Below are 14,141 nucleotides of genomic sequence, written 5' to 3'. Positions count from 1 at the left end.
TAATGTACCAGTTATCCAAGTCTGAGTGAGGTTCATATACCTGCTTAGTTCAGGGGGGTTTATTCCATTAGAATCAGAATAGCTCTTGGGAAGTCAACCTAATTTTGGGATTACATAGTTATCCTGACAGCAGTAGGAATTCTAATAATCATATACAACCCTAGAGGAAATAATCATGACCATTTTGCTTAATCTAAAGATTGATAGGGTGAGAAGGCAGATTACAATAGAATAAGAAATAGTGAGGGAATTAAAAAACAAAAAAAAACCAGTATTAATAATCTTAACTCAGATTCTTTGGAAAAAGAGCTATTTAAGTCATAGTTCTAGCCCTGTAGCATTCTTATTGTGTGCACCAAACTTACCTCCCCCTAGGGCCCAAGATGTAATTAACTCCTACAAAAAGAGTTTGTGAACAAGTTTCTATTATCTTCTCTGCATCCCTCCTGCCAAGATTTTGGTTTGATAGTATTCAGATATTTGCTTTATTATCAGCTGTTATTCTTCCCAGTAATGCTGAACTTGAGGGCTAATCTGAAAATGTAAGTTACATTATCACCCTTGTCCTACCAAACATGCATACAAATATAGTGATTTCTATAAGCATGGCAGAAGGCTCACAGACCAGCTACAGGCATATACTAGACTATGTTTTTTCTAGACAGCTGGTATTTTCCTGCCCTATTTATCTGTCCATGGAAATTCATTTTTCAGCAAGAGCTCAATATTGTTCAAAACGTAACACTGTTGAAGTTACTAACACATTGAATATATATCCGTTTGATTCTTTGTTAGAAAAGCACCCAGCCATATAAATCAGAGTAGAAGTTAATGTAGTTTTGAAGGTTTTCCTCTCTTGCAAAAGGAGTCATTCAGCAGACTATTTTTTGGGGGAAAGAAAGGCACTTTGGCTTCAGTAGAGTAGTAAGTTGCAAGGTAGCTGCACCAAGTTGTTTCACTGTAGTTTTAGTTTGTAATACTTACTGCAGTCTTTTGAAAGACTTGCTTCCTGACTCCAGTTTATCTCGGTGAGGAACATGAGTTAGTTCCCACTTTAATACAAACATGGAGAACAAATGAGCAATATAGAATAAATTCTAGTCAAAACAACCACCATTACTAGAGAAAATATTTTGGTAGTATCTTTATTAAACCTTTCAAATAAAAGCAAAAGCTCCTTGCAGAAGCTTGTCCTTAATCTAACTAGGAGTTTAGTTTTAACTCTTGCAGCAAATTTTAATAATAAAACCAAATACTTTTTTTTTTTTAAATGAGAGTGTTGATATTTTGAAAGTTACTGACTTCCTCTTCCCTTCTAGCCTTTATATGGCCACTCTGCTTTCAGTACTTCTAAAAAGGACATGAACTCACTCACATGAATGATGAAGTCGCTCACAGTAATTATACACAAAAACTCAGTCTCCATAAAGCACTTAATGCAAGGATACATGAGCTGTGTAAAGAAAGCACTGTTTGTATTTCTTGAAGTGCTTCAAGAGCTTAGATACATCTCGACAATTCCATATTTTAAAATATTATTATTCTACACTCTTAATAGAGAGGAAGTTAACAGACAGATTTTTCTATTAAAAAACCCCAAAACCTTAGCTAAGGACAAATAGTACTATTGAAAATGTTGCATAAGAATTTATCCAAAGTCCCCTTTTTAAATTCAGAATTATAGGGCTCCTGATAGAACTTGTGGTAATACAGCTTTATTCTAAGACTGATAATTTTACTAGCCATACCATAAATAGCTTTCATAGTTAATTCCTCTGTTCTTTCCACCTTCAATTTTTAAATAAAATAAAGATTGCAAGGTCAAAGATGACTAATTATTCAGATGTCTATTAAACCTTTCACCTTCTATTTCTAAAGTCAGTCAGAATAAATATTACAGGAATAAAAATAGTTGGTCTATAGGAATTTATACATAAACATACCAGATTTTCTTTAGTCTCTTGATGGTCATTCCCAGAAATGTCCTTACAAAGGCTCAGATGTGGCTACTACACACTAGCTGTTCATGTCGGACTGAACTTACTTAATACTCAACAGCCCTTGGGGAGGTGTTTTCCATCTTAGCTGCTTCTACCAGCATAGAAAATTCAGTTATTTATCTTTGTTGCAAGATCATTTATACTAAGGATGTGAGGTGGTGGTTTGGTCCTTGCAGCTTGCCGGTTGAAATTAGTTAATTGAAAACAATTCTGTTTTACACCTGATTTGATTCTGTAATGCATCAGAAATTGGCACAGTTTCAACTGGAATGAATGTTAGTTTTTTGTATTTCCTCCTTTCTTGATCAGTAGTGACAGATTTTCCCAAGTCTCTTAAACAAGCAAGGAAAACATTACTAATAAATAGTTTCCTGAATAAACATAACAAATTTAACTCCATCATTCAACACTGATCTTCAATCATACAGTCTGCTGAGAAGTTGAGAAACGTACCTCCCTGTAACAAAGGTAACTTACTGCTTCTGAGCAAGGCTGACTACTGCAAATGTCTCCAAGTGAAGATCTGCAATAGCTATGTCAAATTATCACCCACTGATTTTCTGAATTCTAAATATATATTTTTTTAATAAAAGAGTACATTGCTCATAGGAAGAATAAAAATCACATCAGTAGTGTTACATCTTATTTAATTGTCAGAATCCTGGATACTCTGCAACATAAAAGGAACAAATTCTGCTATATAGTGTATTATATATATACACACTTTTTCCCCAGTGCGTTAGTTTGTAGCTGTGTCAATCCCATGCTCTACATGTCTTACCTAGCTGTATGAATTTCAGTGCTGCTATCAAAGAAAAGGCAAGACCAACTACTGCAGTCCCAACACAGATTGGCTCAAGGTGCTGCAAAATTTCAAGGCAGTACTTGCTAATATTTTCAGTGTGAAGGACATGTTTTTCCAGCATCTACAAGCTAGTACGGTTCACTATCAATTACTCATATAGAAGTTATTATCTTCATTTCATAATTTTCTGCACACCTGCAAATTAAGAAATATTTTTACATGAATGATTAAGATACAAAAGCACATTTCCAGAAAGGAGGCGAGTTCTGTATCTATTCTCTTACTTCACTATTATGGAAGTGAAGTGATATTTTGCAGCCCAGACTAGAAAGTCATGGGATTATTTTTGGACAAGATCAGATCTTTTTGTTAGCATGGATCTAACAGGGATCATTGAATCAGACTTGCTTTTTTGGCTAAGACTAATTTGTTTCTTGATTAAAAAACTGTTTATGGTAGAGTAGGACAAGAGGTCATGGATTACAGAAAGTTGACACCACGGATCAAGCAGAATCTTTCCATATTCTTTAGTGTTTCTTTTACCACTTTTTATGTAGCACCCAGTTACTTTCTAGGTAGCATGGGATATGGGATGTCCTAAATAGGAGATGGGATAGGTTTTTTTGAACTCTGCAAATTAGGCTTGTTATATACTATTGATTAAAGTTCTTGTCTCTTATGACCTTTTTCCTATTTGGATTTGAGTAAAATACTGCTAATGAAGATTTTCACCACTAGGACTTCTCATCACAAATCTACCTTGTATTCTCACTCTGAGAAGGACGTGAAGTAATCATACAGAGAGCAACAATTTGGTTATTCTATAAAATTTCAAATATATAACCTTTCAGATCTGCAGTGTGTATTTTTCATGCCTTTATGGCACTAGTTCACTTAGCTGGCACACCTGAAATCCATACAGCCTTTGGTGTTTTTCAGATGGAAGAAATAACAGTATTGCGACCAGCATGTAGGGATACCCTCAATTGTTCTGGTAGCAAAAATAAAGCCCAAAAGTGAAGGTAAGGAGATTTTGCTTGATGTCATAAAGTATAAGTGATAAAGCATACAACGATAAAAGTAAAATTGTCTGTGGTGTTGTTTTTTGTTTTTTTTTAAAAAACCACACAAATACCCTAGGTAAAAATAGCTTAAAAAAAAACACATTAAGTATGGTTGTTATCAGGCTGCTAACTTAAATATCTGGAATAAATTGATAGATGTCAATCTGTTTTCATTATATTGAACAATTTAAGAAAAAACGGTAGCAGCTATTTCACATTTTAAATCACATGTTAAATAGACTGCTGCTCTTAGTATGCATGCTTTGTGCTTCAGCCTTTGTCTGTTCCAGTACTAAGCTATGCTTCAGGAAGATATCACTTATAAAATATTTCTCAGCTTTTTTTCCCAGAACAGTCCCCTCCCTGCCCTTTGACACTTAAAGAATTTGAGTGCTTTCAGTCTGGGCCAGGAAAAGATAAAAGGTAAGAAATAGAGCCAATTAAGATCATGAGTTTATTTGTTCCAGCTTGTCAGTTAGAAGGAAACACAAATGAATCACTACAGGTCTCAGTCAAAAAAGCTCTTGGGATCAGATTTTCTTAAGAAGGTATTTTACTTCATTGATATATTTGTTTACTAAAAAGGCACCACTGAACGACTATATAAAATGTGTTACAACAGACAACATTCATGCTGACTGTGGCCTGCGCACTTTCTTGGGTGCTTGCTTTGGTGTTTTTGAAGACTTCTTGGATGACTGTATTGATTTGCCAGCTTTGGGTGTTGCAAAAGACTTTGCTTCAGGCTTTTTGGGAGTCTTTTTCATCTCTTTTTCTTTGATTGCTTCCTTTGGCATGCTGAGCTGCTTGGCTTTTTTCTGTCTTGGTGATGTCTGCAAGTCTGCACACTGTTCTGTAACTTTATGTTTTGTTTTTGGAGTCTCCAGAGCTAGAGGTTGTTTCTTTCTCTTACCGAGGGGTGTTTTAGTTTTCTCGCCCAGGTTGTCACCTTCTTCTGGACTTGGTTCCATTTTCTGTATTTAAGACACAAAAAAAAATTACCCTTCCACCTAAGAAACATCTTTACTGTTTTTCAAGAAGGAGGATCAATAAAAACCATTATAAATGACAAATGCTTTCTATTGATTGAATTTGGGCCCTAGCCCAAATAATTTGTTCACATTTCAATCTGGAAGCAGAGGATTAAACACAGAACTAAATCATGAAAATAATGAAAAAATAACAAAAGAGTAAGAAATTAAATAGATTTAACAGATTCAAGGATCCTCTTGGCCAGTCAAGTCACTGACCTCTGCTGGCACAGCTTTAAACCACAGTCCTCTTCTTGCCACATTTCCAGGCTTAAAGATTGAATAGAGATCAGCTCTATTTGAAGTCCAGCTGTACACACACAAACTGACTGCACTTTTATTTGTGCACTAGGCCTAGCATTCCCTAGAGTTCATCGCATGTTCCAAAATGGCCCTCACAAAAGAAGGCTGCTGTCATCAGAACAATTCATACAACCCAACTCTAGCTGTATCTATCCCAGGTCTCTGAAAATAGGGCTCTGGCAATCACATCACATGAGCTGATCTAGACCTGTTGCATGAGAGCAGCCTGAAGCAAGCTGTATGAATTTTTTTGGTGGGCCTGCACATAGTCATAGTTTTAGTTTGGGCATCCCTGAAGAGGTACATCGTTAGAGTTTAAGGATATGCTCCAATCATGGACACAGTATAACCAAGTTGAATTTGGAAGTGTTACTGTTTTATTCATCCAAGTATCTTTCCTAGATATTTGTTAAACATGAGTATTATCAGTCTAGTTGTTTTGCAGACATGTTAATGACATTGTCGTGGTTTAACCTGGCAGGCAGCCAAAATACCACGCAGCCGCTCGCTCACTCCCCCTGCCCCCCCAGCGGGACGGGGAGAGAATCGGAAGGGTAAGAGTGAGAAAAACTCGTGGGTTGAGATAAAGACAGTTTAATAGAACAGAAAAGGGAAAATAATGATAATAAATAATGATAGAATATACAAAATGAGTGATGCACAGTGCAATTGCTCACCACCCGCGCTGACCGATAACCAAGTAGCGATCGGTACTTCCTGGGTCACGCCTACCCTTCATATACTGAGCATGACGTCACATGGTATGGAATACCCCATTGGCCAGCTGGGCTGGCTGTCCTGATTATGTTCCCTCCCATCTTGTGTACCTAGCTCAGTCAGTAGGCACGGGAGCTGTCCTTGGACTAGGAGGGCACTTAGCAACAACTGAAAACATCAGTGTGTTATCAAAATTCTTCTCCTACTAAATCCAAAACACAGCACTAGGAAGAAATTTAACCCTATCCCAGCCGAAACCAGGACAGACATGATCCACATCATCTCCAATACTGGCAACAATAAGTCCGTACAGTATTTCATGCAAGCTGCTAACTCTCGATTTATATTATGTGATTGTTAATGTTGCATATTACTATCCTAGAGAATGTTATTTGTTTTTCCTCAAGTTTTGCACTCCAGACAAAAAATGATACATTAAAATACATTAAAATTTAATCTTACAAGAAATTTTGAATTAAAAATTTTATGATTTACTTGATTAAGTATTAAGTTGTTTCTCAATCATTTACCCTTTCTTCTGACTTCAGGCTTGTTATCTGACCTAGACAAAATTGCTGCTATTCAGAAAAATACGTAAAAGGACAATAACCACTGGCTTCCTTTGTCTGTAAGAGGGGTTAACCGAAAAATAAAAACCCCTCAAAACCAAAAAACCCCAATACAAACCATCTCCCCAAGGCATCCCCCCCCACATACACTCAACTCTTGTTTTCATGATATATTCACAAAAAATGCCGTTCACTTCAAGTGCGCATTGTAAGGAGCAATGAACGATTTAAACAGTTCAAAATCCTTAGTTTTAACTGAAATATGAGTTTCTCAATATTATTAAACAATTACCTTCAGCTCAGCTAAGCTGGTTGTTTGCACAGGCACCAGTTGTGGAATTTCTTCATCATCATCATCATGATCACCTGGTTCTTGGACTACTTCTACTTTTTCTTCTATCACAAGCCCCTTAGTAGCAGCAGCAGCAGGATTAATTTCAGTTGTCAAAGTGACTTGACTTGAATTCAGTTTTTTAGTTGCCTTCTTCGGTTTCTTGTTCTTTCCCTTCTAGAATTAATTGGAAGTACATCTCAGACAAATCCCCATAACATTTCTAAATGTATAATAATTGTTTTTTAATTTAATTTTAGTGTTAAAAATAAGATGGTCTAGCAACATGAATTTAAATATTGTTGTTTAACAGACCTGGACTGGTCCACCATATGTAAAATACGAAAAAATGCATTACTTTCAGAATTTTATTATAAATAGCTCCTAAGTAAACGATATTAATATCTCGATTACAGTCTTTAAGTTGAATATATATGCTCCAAATTTATTTTAGACAAAAGAACATAATAAGCAAAACTCAGTACAAAGGAATAGCTGATTATTTTCTTTTTTTAAGAAGTGGGCCCCCCTCATATATACAAATATATGATCTTGTGAATTATTCAGATGCCACTGATTAGCCAACAAATAATGGATGCATAGTCTGAATCCATGTATATGTTAATGAGTGTATTTTCAGAACACAAATATGAATAAACAATACAAGCAAAAGTGCTAAGAACGAATCTGAGCTCCCTACAATTTAGGGCTAGAAACACTTAACTTATTTCCAGCTTGCTTTACAACCTATCAGGGAGTTTCCATGATTTCGTTAGTATTACTGAGTATTTGAAGCGCTCAGAGTCAGGAGCGCCTAACCCATTTATAGCCATAAATGGCTGGGATGAACTGCTAAAATATTTAAACCCAACACATCAGACACTATAATACATAAAAGGAAGCCAAAGAACTAGTTGTTCTGATTTTATGGAAATTTGAAGAATTTTTTTTTTTACCTTTACTTCTTTTTTTTTGAGAGATGGCTGTCTGTCAAGCTCATCCAAGTTGGAGATATTTGCTGTAAAAATTGGAAGTGCAACCGATTTAAGTGTTTTGAGGTGAAGAATTTTTACATTTTTCCAATTCTGCAAAAACAAAAACAGTGTATTATGTAAAAATAACAAGGCTGAATTATGAACTGACTTGGCTTTAATGCAGTCAATCAGCAGTACCTTTGGTAACTTCTTAGCAATCACCTCAGCTGCCGCAATGATGTTATCTAGTATCTCATCAGCTTTCATTCCAGTGTGACCTATACGTGCGGTACTGAAAGAAGTGAAGAGTAGTATTTATACATGGACAAATAAACATACTTCGAGTTTCTTGTTCTTAGGCATACCCAGAGATGAAAAAAGCCCACTTACCTGCAATTATCTTAACTTTCATAAAGGATGGCTGGCTATTGCAGAAGTCTTTTGGAACAACAGTCAAAATAGATTTAGCTGTATCAACCTTTACATATTGGGGTATGCAACTTCTGCCTTATATTACTAAGCATGTTACCAATTTAGATCCTTTTAGATGCACAATAAATGAAAAAAGTCTTACAAGAATAGAATATTTTGGAAGTAGTTTCCATCTAATGTAATAGTAATATTTTTCTAAGATTGTACATGCTGTTTGACAATGACAGTTGCCTAGAAATTCCTCAGGTATAAGGAAAAAGAGACAAAAAGTAAAATGTTACAGTAAAACTTCTTAGTAAGTAGAACTACTGATTTCTTTATACAGGTTAAGGTTCAAAATGTTGTTCAAGTGAAGTATTAATCTACTCATACTTACTAGCAGCACCCTTTGTTGGTAACTGGGAGTGTGGTCCCCTGGATATGTTTTTGTAGTTCCTTAGCAAGATTTCTGGCTTTCAGGTTTACAGATAAAGGTGCCCTAAAAAAGAAAGAGGGGAAATTAAAAAAAAAATTAAACAACACAAACCAAAACCAATCTCCCCAAAAAAACCAACCAACCAAAACTTTACTAAGAATCATCTAATCTTAAAAAAGATAATGCAAAATGGATATACAGAATTTCAAGACCTACTTTTTCCTTTCATAAAAGTGTTTTCCTAGATGTGAGGGCAACAGCCTTCTAATTCGGTCATCAGACAGAAAGAGATCAAATCTGTTCAGGAGGCGACGCTTTGCTTCAAATAGTTTATACTCTTTTTTGAGAGTTTTGTATGAGATGATCTGCAATGCAAGTAACAGTTTAGTCCCCGCTGCTGAAAACCCAGCCTAGAATACTTCTTAGAACTGCACAGCATTAACTTGCGTAACTGATAGTCTATCATGGTGCATTATTTTAGAATGCTGAAGATAATCAACAGAAAAAGGATACTCTACTTTTTGTTTTAAGAATCAAACAATATGGATCTCTTGCATAGTAACTGCGAATCACTAAACAGAAGTTGAGTACATCTGAATCAAGGTTAAATACAACAATAATTTTCTAGTTTTATTGCTGGTAGTGTAAACAATCCAATCCAGCTGCACAGAACTCAAATATTCTTTTACATTGCGAGTTTTTCAAAGTATTGAGCATTTATCTAGCAACTACATCTGATTGCTAAAGATCCTGTTTCAAATTGAAGAAATTATTCTGAGTAAATTTTGAAGTTTGGAAAAACTACAGTTTGAATAGTCAGAAAAATCTTATTAGAGATCATTAACTCAGAAAAATTGAGATCAGAATGTTAAACAGCAGAAAACAACAACTACTTTCCCTTTTCGTTGGTACAAGAGGAAAGAAATAACAGTACTATACCATTACATATCTCTTACCTGGCTAACACTTCTAATCCCATTCTGGATTAAAAGTTTCCTGTACAGATTTTCAGTCTGTTCTGCTGATAAATTTGGTTCATCCTTTGTGAACAGGCAAACCTCAGCTGTTTCTGGTCGAATGCCATGGGGCAGTGGTCTACAAGGAGAATATGAGATGGACAGAGAACATCTAAGAGGAGAAAGAAGTTTTTTCCAGAACTAGGTCTACTCTGAGAGATCATTACCTTTTAGCAAGTACTACAGGGAAGCTATGTATCTAGATTCTGTTCTTTGCTAACTACTAAACGTCCTCAGTGGAATGTATATTTTTTTAAAGCACGCAGAACTGTAAAAGTTAAACAATCATATAGCATGGCTCCAGTCAGATACACTGCTGAATCCACCTGTCCTGCCAGGAGCCGTTACCACACAGCTCCTGGGAGGAGGAGGAGGACTATCCGTTCTCCTCTTTACGCCACGGCTGCATCCAGTCATTAGACAAGTCTTTGTAGTACTGGGGCCCAGATAAATAGAGGTAAACTTTCTCAACAGAGCATAGCTACAGCTTAAAAGAAAACTTATAATTCACATTCAGCTTTGGTTATCCCAGGAAAGAAAAAGGAGTCTCTGTACTGATTTGGTGGTGGGTTAAGACAAAGAAGAGGTTGATTTCTTGAGCTTCAGGACTGAAAGGCACACACCTTGTAACTGGCAACCACACACTCGCTACTCTCTGTCAGCATAAAGCAGAGCCGAGATTCCAGTTACACCAGAAGTGGGGGTGAAGCAGTGGCCTGGCCCGACAGTTCTGGCCCTCGGCTGGGGCACGGCCAGGACAGGCCGTGGCAGTCAAATCCCTTAAGCTCAGAACCAGCGGAGTGCTCTTTTCCAGGCCGCAGGACACGAGTAACCCCTGTACCTACACGGTGAATTTCTTACATTCTGACGAGCTGTGCCACCCGCGGGACCTTCCAGACCGTCACCAGGAGGTGGACGTTCTCGCTCTCGTTGAGGAGCAGCGCGTCTCCCTTGGCCTTGCTTCTGGCGAAGGCCAGGAGGGCCTCCACCGCCTTCTTCACCTGCAACGGCACGACAGCGGCAGCAGCCGGAGTCAGAGCAGAGTCGGGCCGGGCCCGGCCCGGCCCGGCCCGGCCGCGCTCCCGGCCCGCCGCCCCGCAGTACCTGGCCGCGCTCCAGGTGCTCCGGCGCACCCGCCATGGCTCCGCCGCCGCCACGTGCAGCCGCCGCACCTGCGCACAGGCCGCCTTCCGGGGCACGGCGGGGCACGTCCGGGGGCGGGTGCGCGCGGGGCGGGGCCGGGAGGGGGCGGGGCTCCCTGCCCTTCCGCCCCGACCCGCCCTTCGCGCTGCATGGCGGGAGGCGGGCGCCGCGCGGGAGCGTGCGTGAGGTGCTGGCGCCGCGCGTGGCGCGGGGGGGACGCTGGCCGCGAGCCGGGCGCGGCCGCGGGCGCCGTCGCTTCCTCGGGAGGCAGCCTCGCCCCAGGGGGTCGCGCAGCCCCCGGGAGGAGTCACGGGTTCCCGGGCTGAGTCAGCTTGGGAGAGGGCCGCGGAGGCCTGCAGCCCCGCCCGCTCCAGCAGCGGGGCCAGCCGGCGGGCAGACCTGGTTGCTCAGGGCTGCGTCCAGTCGGGGCGTCGCGGCCTCCCTGTCTGGGCAACCTGTTCCTGTGGCTGAGCGTCCTCGCGGTGAAAACAAAGGTTTTGTCCTACTCGCCCGATCTATTGATGGTGCTGTATTGGTCGAGCCCGGGACGGTGCTGGCCGCCTGTGCTTCCAGGGAACGTGTCTGGGTGGCTCACGTCTAGCTTGCTGTCCCCCGGGCCCTTTCCGGCGGAGCTGCTCCCCAGCCAGTTGTTCCCCAGTGTTGTCGCAAGGGGCTACTCCTTCCCAAATGCAGATTCGCGTTTGCCTTTGTTGAGTATCAAAAGGTTTGTGTTGCCTAATCCCTCCAGCCTGTCTAGGTCCCTCTGTACATGAGCCCTGCCCTCAAGGCTATTAATTGGTCCCTAAGTTTGATGTCATCTGCAAACTTGATGTGGCCATGCTTCACGTCACTGATAGATACTGAACAGAACATGTCCTAGCATAAATTCCAGCAGCACCCCATTTGTTACTGGCCCTGACGTAGGGTACAAGCCATTATCTCAGCCCTCAGAGCCCCATTGTCCAACCAGTTGTTAGCCATCTAGTTGGCCACACCCAGACCACAATGTTTAGGATACAAGAAGATTGTGGGAGACCGTTGAAAGCTGTGCTGGAGTTGAGGGGAATACCATCCACTCCTTTCCCCTCATCTGCAAATCTAGTCATTTTGTCATAGAAAGTAATCGGGTCGGTCAGCATGATTTGCAGTTGGTCAATCCACGCCAATTGTTCCCAAGCACCTCTTTCATGTGCCCAAAAATCTATTCCAAGAGGACTTCATGATTTTCCCAGGGACCAAGTGAGCATGACTGGTCTGTGGCTCCCAGATTCTCCTCTTGGTGTTTTCTAAAGGTGGGGGAACATTTGCTTTTCTCCAGTCATTGGGACCCTCCCTCAATTTCCTTTCAAAGATGACAGAGTCTTGCTCTGACTTCAGCCAGCTCTCAGCACCATTGAATGCAGCCCAATTGGACCCAAAATCACTTGTCCCACTCAGCAATCATCCCATGTGTCCTTGTTCAGCCTTTTGCTACTACTGTAGCAGTAGAAGTTCTTGTTGCCCTTGACATCCTGGCCTGTTTCAACTGTAGGTGAGTTTTTATTCTCCTAAGACAATCCCTACATGCCTGAGCAATGTTTCTAGATTCCTTCTTCACAGCCTATTGCTGATTTTACCTCCTATATTACTGTCTTTTTGCACTGGAGTGCTGTTGTAAGTTCGCTGTTTAGCCAAGCCAGTCTTCTGATAGATCTACTTGTTTTCCTGAGTATCAGGAAGGACTGTTTTTATGATTGGAGGAGGTTGTCCTTAAAGACCTGCTGCCAGCTTTCCTGAGCCCCTTTGCCCTTCAAAGCTGCCTCCCATGGGATCCTGCCTACCAGTTCTCTGAATAAACCAGTCTTTCTCCTGAAGCCCAGGGGCTGTACTCTGCTATTCATCTTCCTCACGCACCTCTCAGCATCTTGAACTCCACTACAGTTGAGATTATCACATGCCATCTTCCTTATGTGTGAACAGTAAAGGCAGAACTGCTGCATCTCCATTTCAGTTTAGAAATGCATTGACTGGCTACATGGAAGTAGCTTAGTTGTGGGATGCTTATTCCATCCGGTTCCACACTGGATAAGTGCATTGTTTTGAGATCAAATCTAGCCTGGAACTATTTTGGCCTCACTCTCCCAGTGCTGTGTGTGCCACGGCAGCTTTGGGCTGTCTGCATTCATCACACAGGTAAGCTGCTGCCTGGATAACGCAGCTGTGCATAACCAGGGGTTAAATACACATGAAATTAGGAGTCTTAGTCATTCATTCTTCTCCTCTAGATTTTTTCCTCCTATTTGCCTTTCTAGTTACAGCTTTATTCCTTCTCATCAGATGTCTTCCCACAAAATTTGTTGCTCTGTCAGTGTACCAGTACAAAGAGAAAGGAATTAAAATACCCTAGTCTCTTGACAAGCTGCTTTATGTAGTGATTATGTTTTTGTTCTGCTGGTAGTGTTCTTGGAGCAACAGTGGACTAGTTGGTGGCCTCAAGGCTTCCACAGACTTACAGTGAAAAAATATCCTGGAAGTTTTAATTTTCTGTTGTGTGATTTGTACAAATGAACAAAATGAAACTGGCTAAGAAAAAGAAAAACTATCATTTGTTGCCATGTGGTCATATGAAGTATTGATTAGAGAAATTACTGAAAGGCTAGGAACATGCAGAGTAGTCAAATAGGGCAGACTCATTAAAATCTTTTCAGCACTTCTAGAACTTATGCATGTGATACTAGCTGTCGTGTTTTATAATCTGATAATTGTATTAACCTTGCTCCTGTCTCTACATAGGCTTTGCATATTTTAGAGCAGCCACATTTTAATAAAACATCAACATATTACTGTGACATGTTAACACAAAACAGAAAAAGTCAGATGACTCGGACATTGCTCGGAAAACAAGCCAGGCGAGTCTTGTAAGATATGATTGAACAGTATGTTTGACGCCTGACTGTACTGGGTCAGCATAGCATTAATAGGATAAAACTAAAGGGACTATTATTAGTGACTCAAATTCAAAATTTTCATATATCAGTCTCATCCAAGCACATTCTTCTGCAACATTTTAAGTCTGACATGACTAAGTTTTACTAGATGTGGTTTAACTGACTTAGTATGATCATTTTCTCTTGAAAGGTGCTTGACATAGCTAATAGAGCTGTCTTGGAAAAATAAGTTAATCTCTGGATAAGAAATATTTCTGCTTAATACAGCATGCAATGAATATAAACTATAAAGAGTGTGCTTTTAATTTAGCAAGTTCACAATTTAATAGTTACTCTTACAAGGGAAGTTAGGTTTGTTACTTTACAGTGTTACCGCTGTACACTAAACATATTCTGCTGTAGCCCTCAATTTAA

At 39.9% G+C, this 14,141-nt stretch overlaps 1 protein-coding gene across 1 annotated transcript; it reads right to left on the bottom strand.

Moving 5' to 3' along the window:
- Positions 1 to 4,300: 4,300 nt before the first annotated feature.
- On the bottom strand, positions 4,301 to 10,870 carry RSL1D1 (ribosomal L1 domain containing 1). The gene is made up of 9 exons (XM_075165032.1): positions 10,762 to 10,870; positions 10,519 to 10,658; positions 9,598 to 9,736; positions 8,858 to 9,006; positions 8,603 to 8,704; positions 7,993 to 8,086; positions 7,777 to 7,905; positions 6,782 to 6,997; positions 4,301 to 4,843 (listed from the first exon to the last, which is right to left on the bottom strand). The coding sequence occupies exons 1-9, from the start codon at positions 10,795 to 10,797 to the stop codon at positions 4,499 to 4,501; spliced, it is 1,350 nt and encodes a 449-aa protein (XP_075021133.1). The 5' UTR covers positions 10,798 to 10,870; the 3' UTR covers positions 4,301 to 4,498.
- Positions 10,871 to 14,141: the final 3,271 nt, after the last annotated feature.

The sequence above is a fragment of the Calonectris borealis genome, chromosome 16 (genome assembly GCF_964195595.1).
Source record: "Calonectris borealis chromosome 16, bCalBor7.hap1.2, whole genome shotgun sequence".
NCBI lineage: Eukaryota > Metazoa > Chordata > Aves > Procellariiformes > Procellariidae > Calonectris > Calonectris borealis.
Note: the sequence above shows the minus strand (reverse complement) of the source record. Positions and strands in the feature narration are given on the sequence as shown.

Excerpts from the sequence above, each read along its gene's own strand:
- RSL1D1 (XM_075165032.1), bottom strand. The coding sequence starts at position 10,797 with ATGGCGGGTGCGCCGGAGCACCTGGAGCGCGGCCAG. Across the intron at positions 9,737-10,518 it reads GTGGCACAGCTCGTCAGAAT|ACCACTGCCCCATGGCATTC; the intron begins GTAAGAAATTCA and ends TTCTCCTTGTAG. Across the intron at positions 6,998-7,776 it reads TCAAAAAAAAAGAAGTAAAG|AAGGGAAAGAACAAGAAACC; the intron begins GTAAAAAAAAAA and ends AATTAATTCTAG.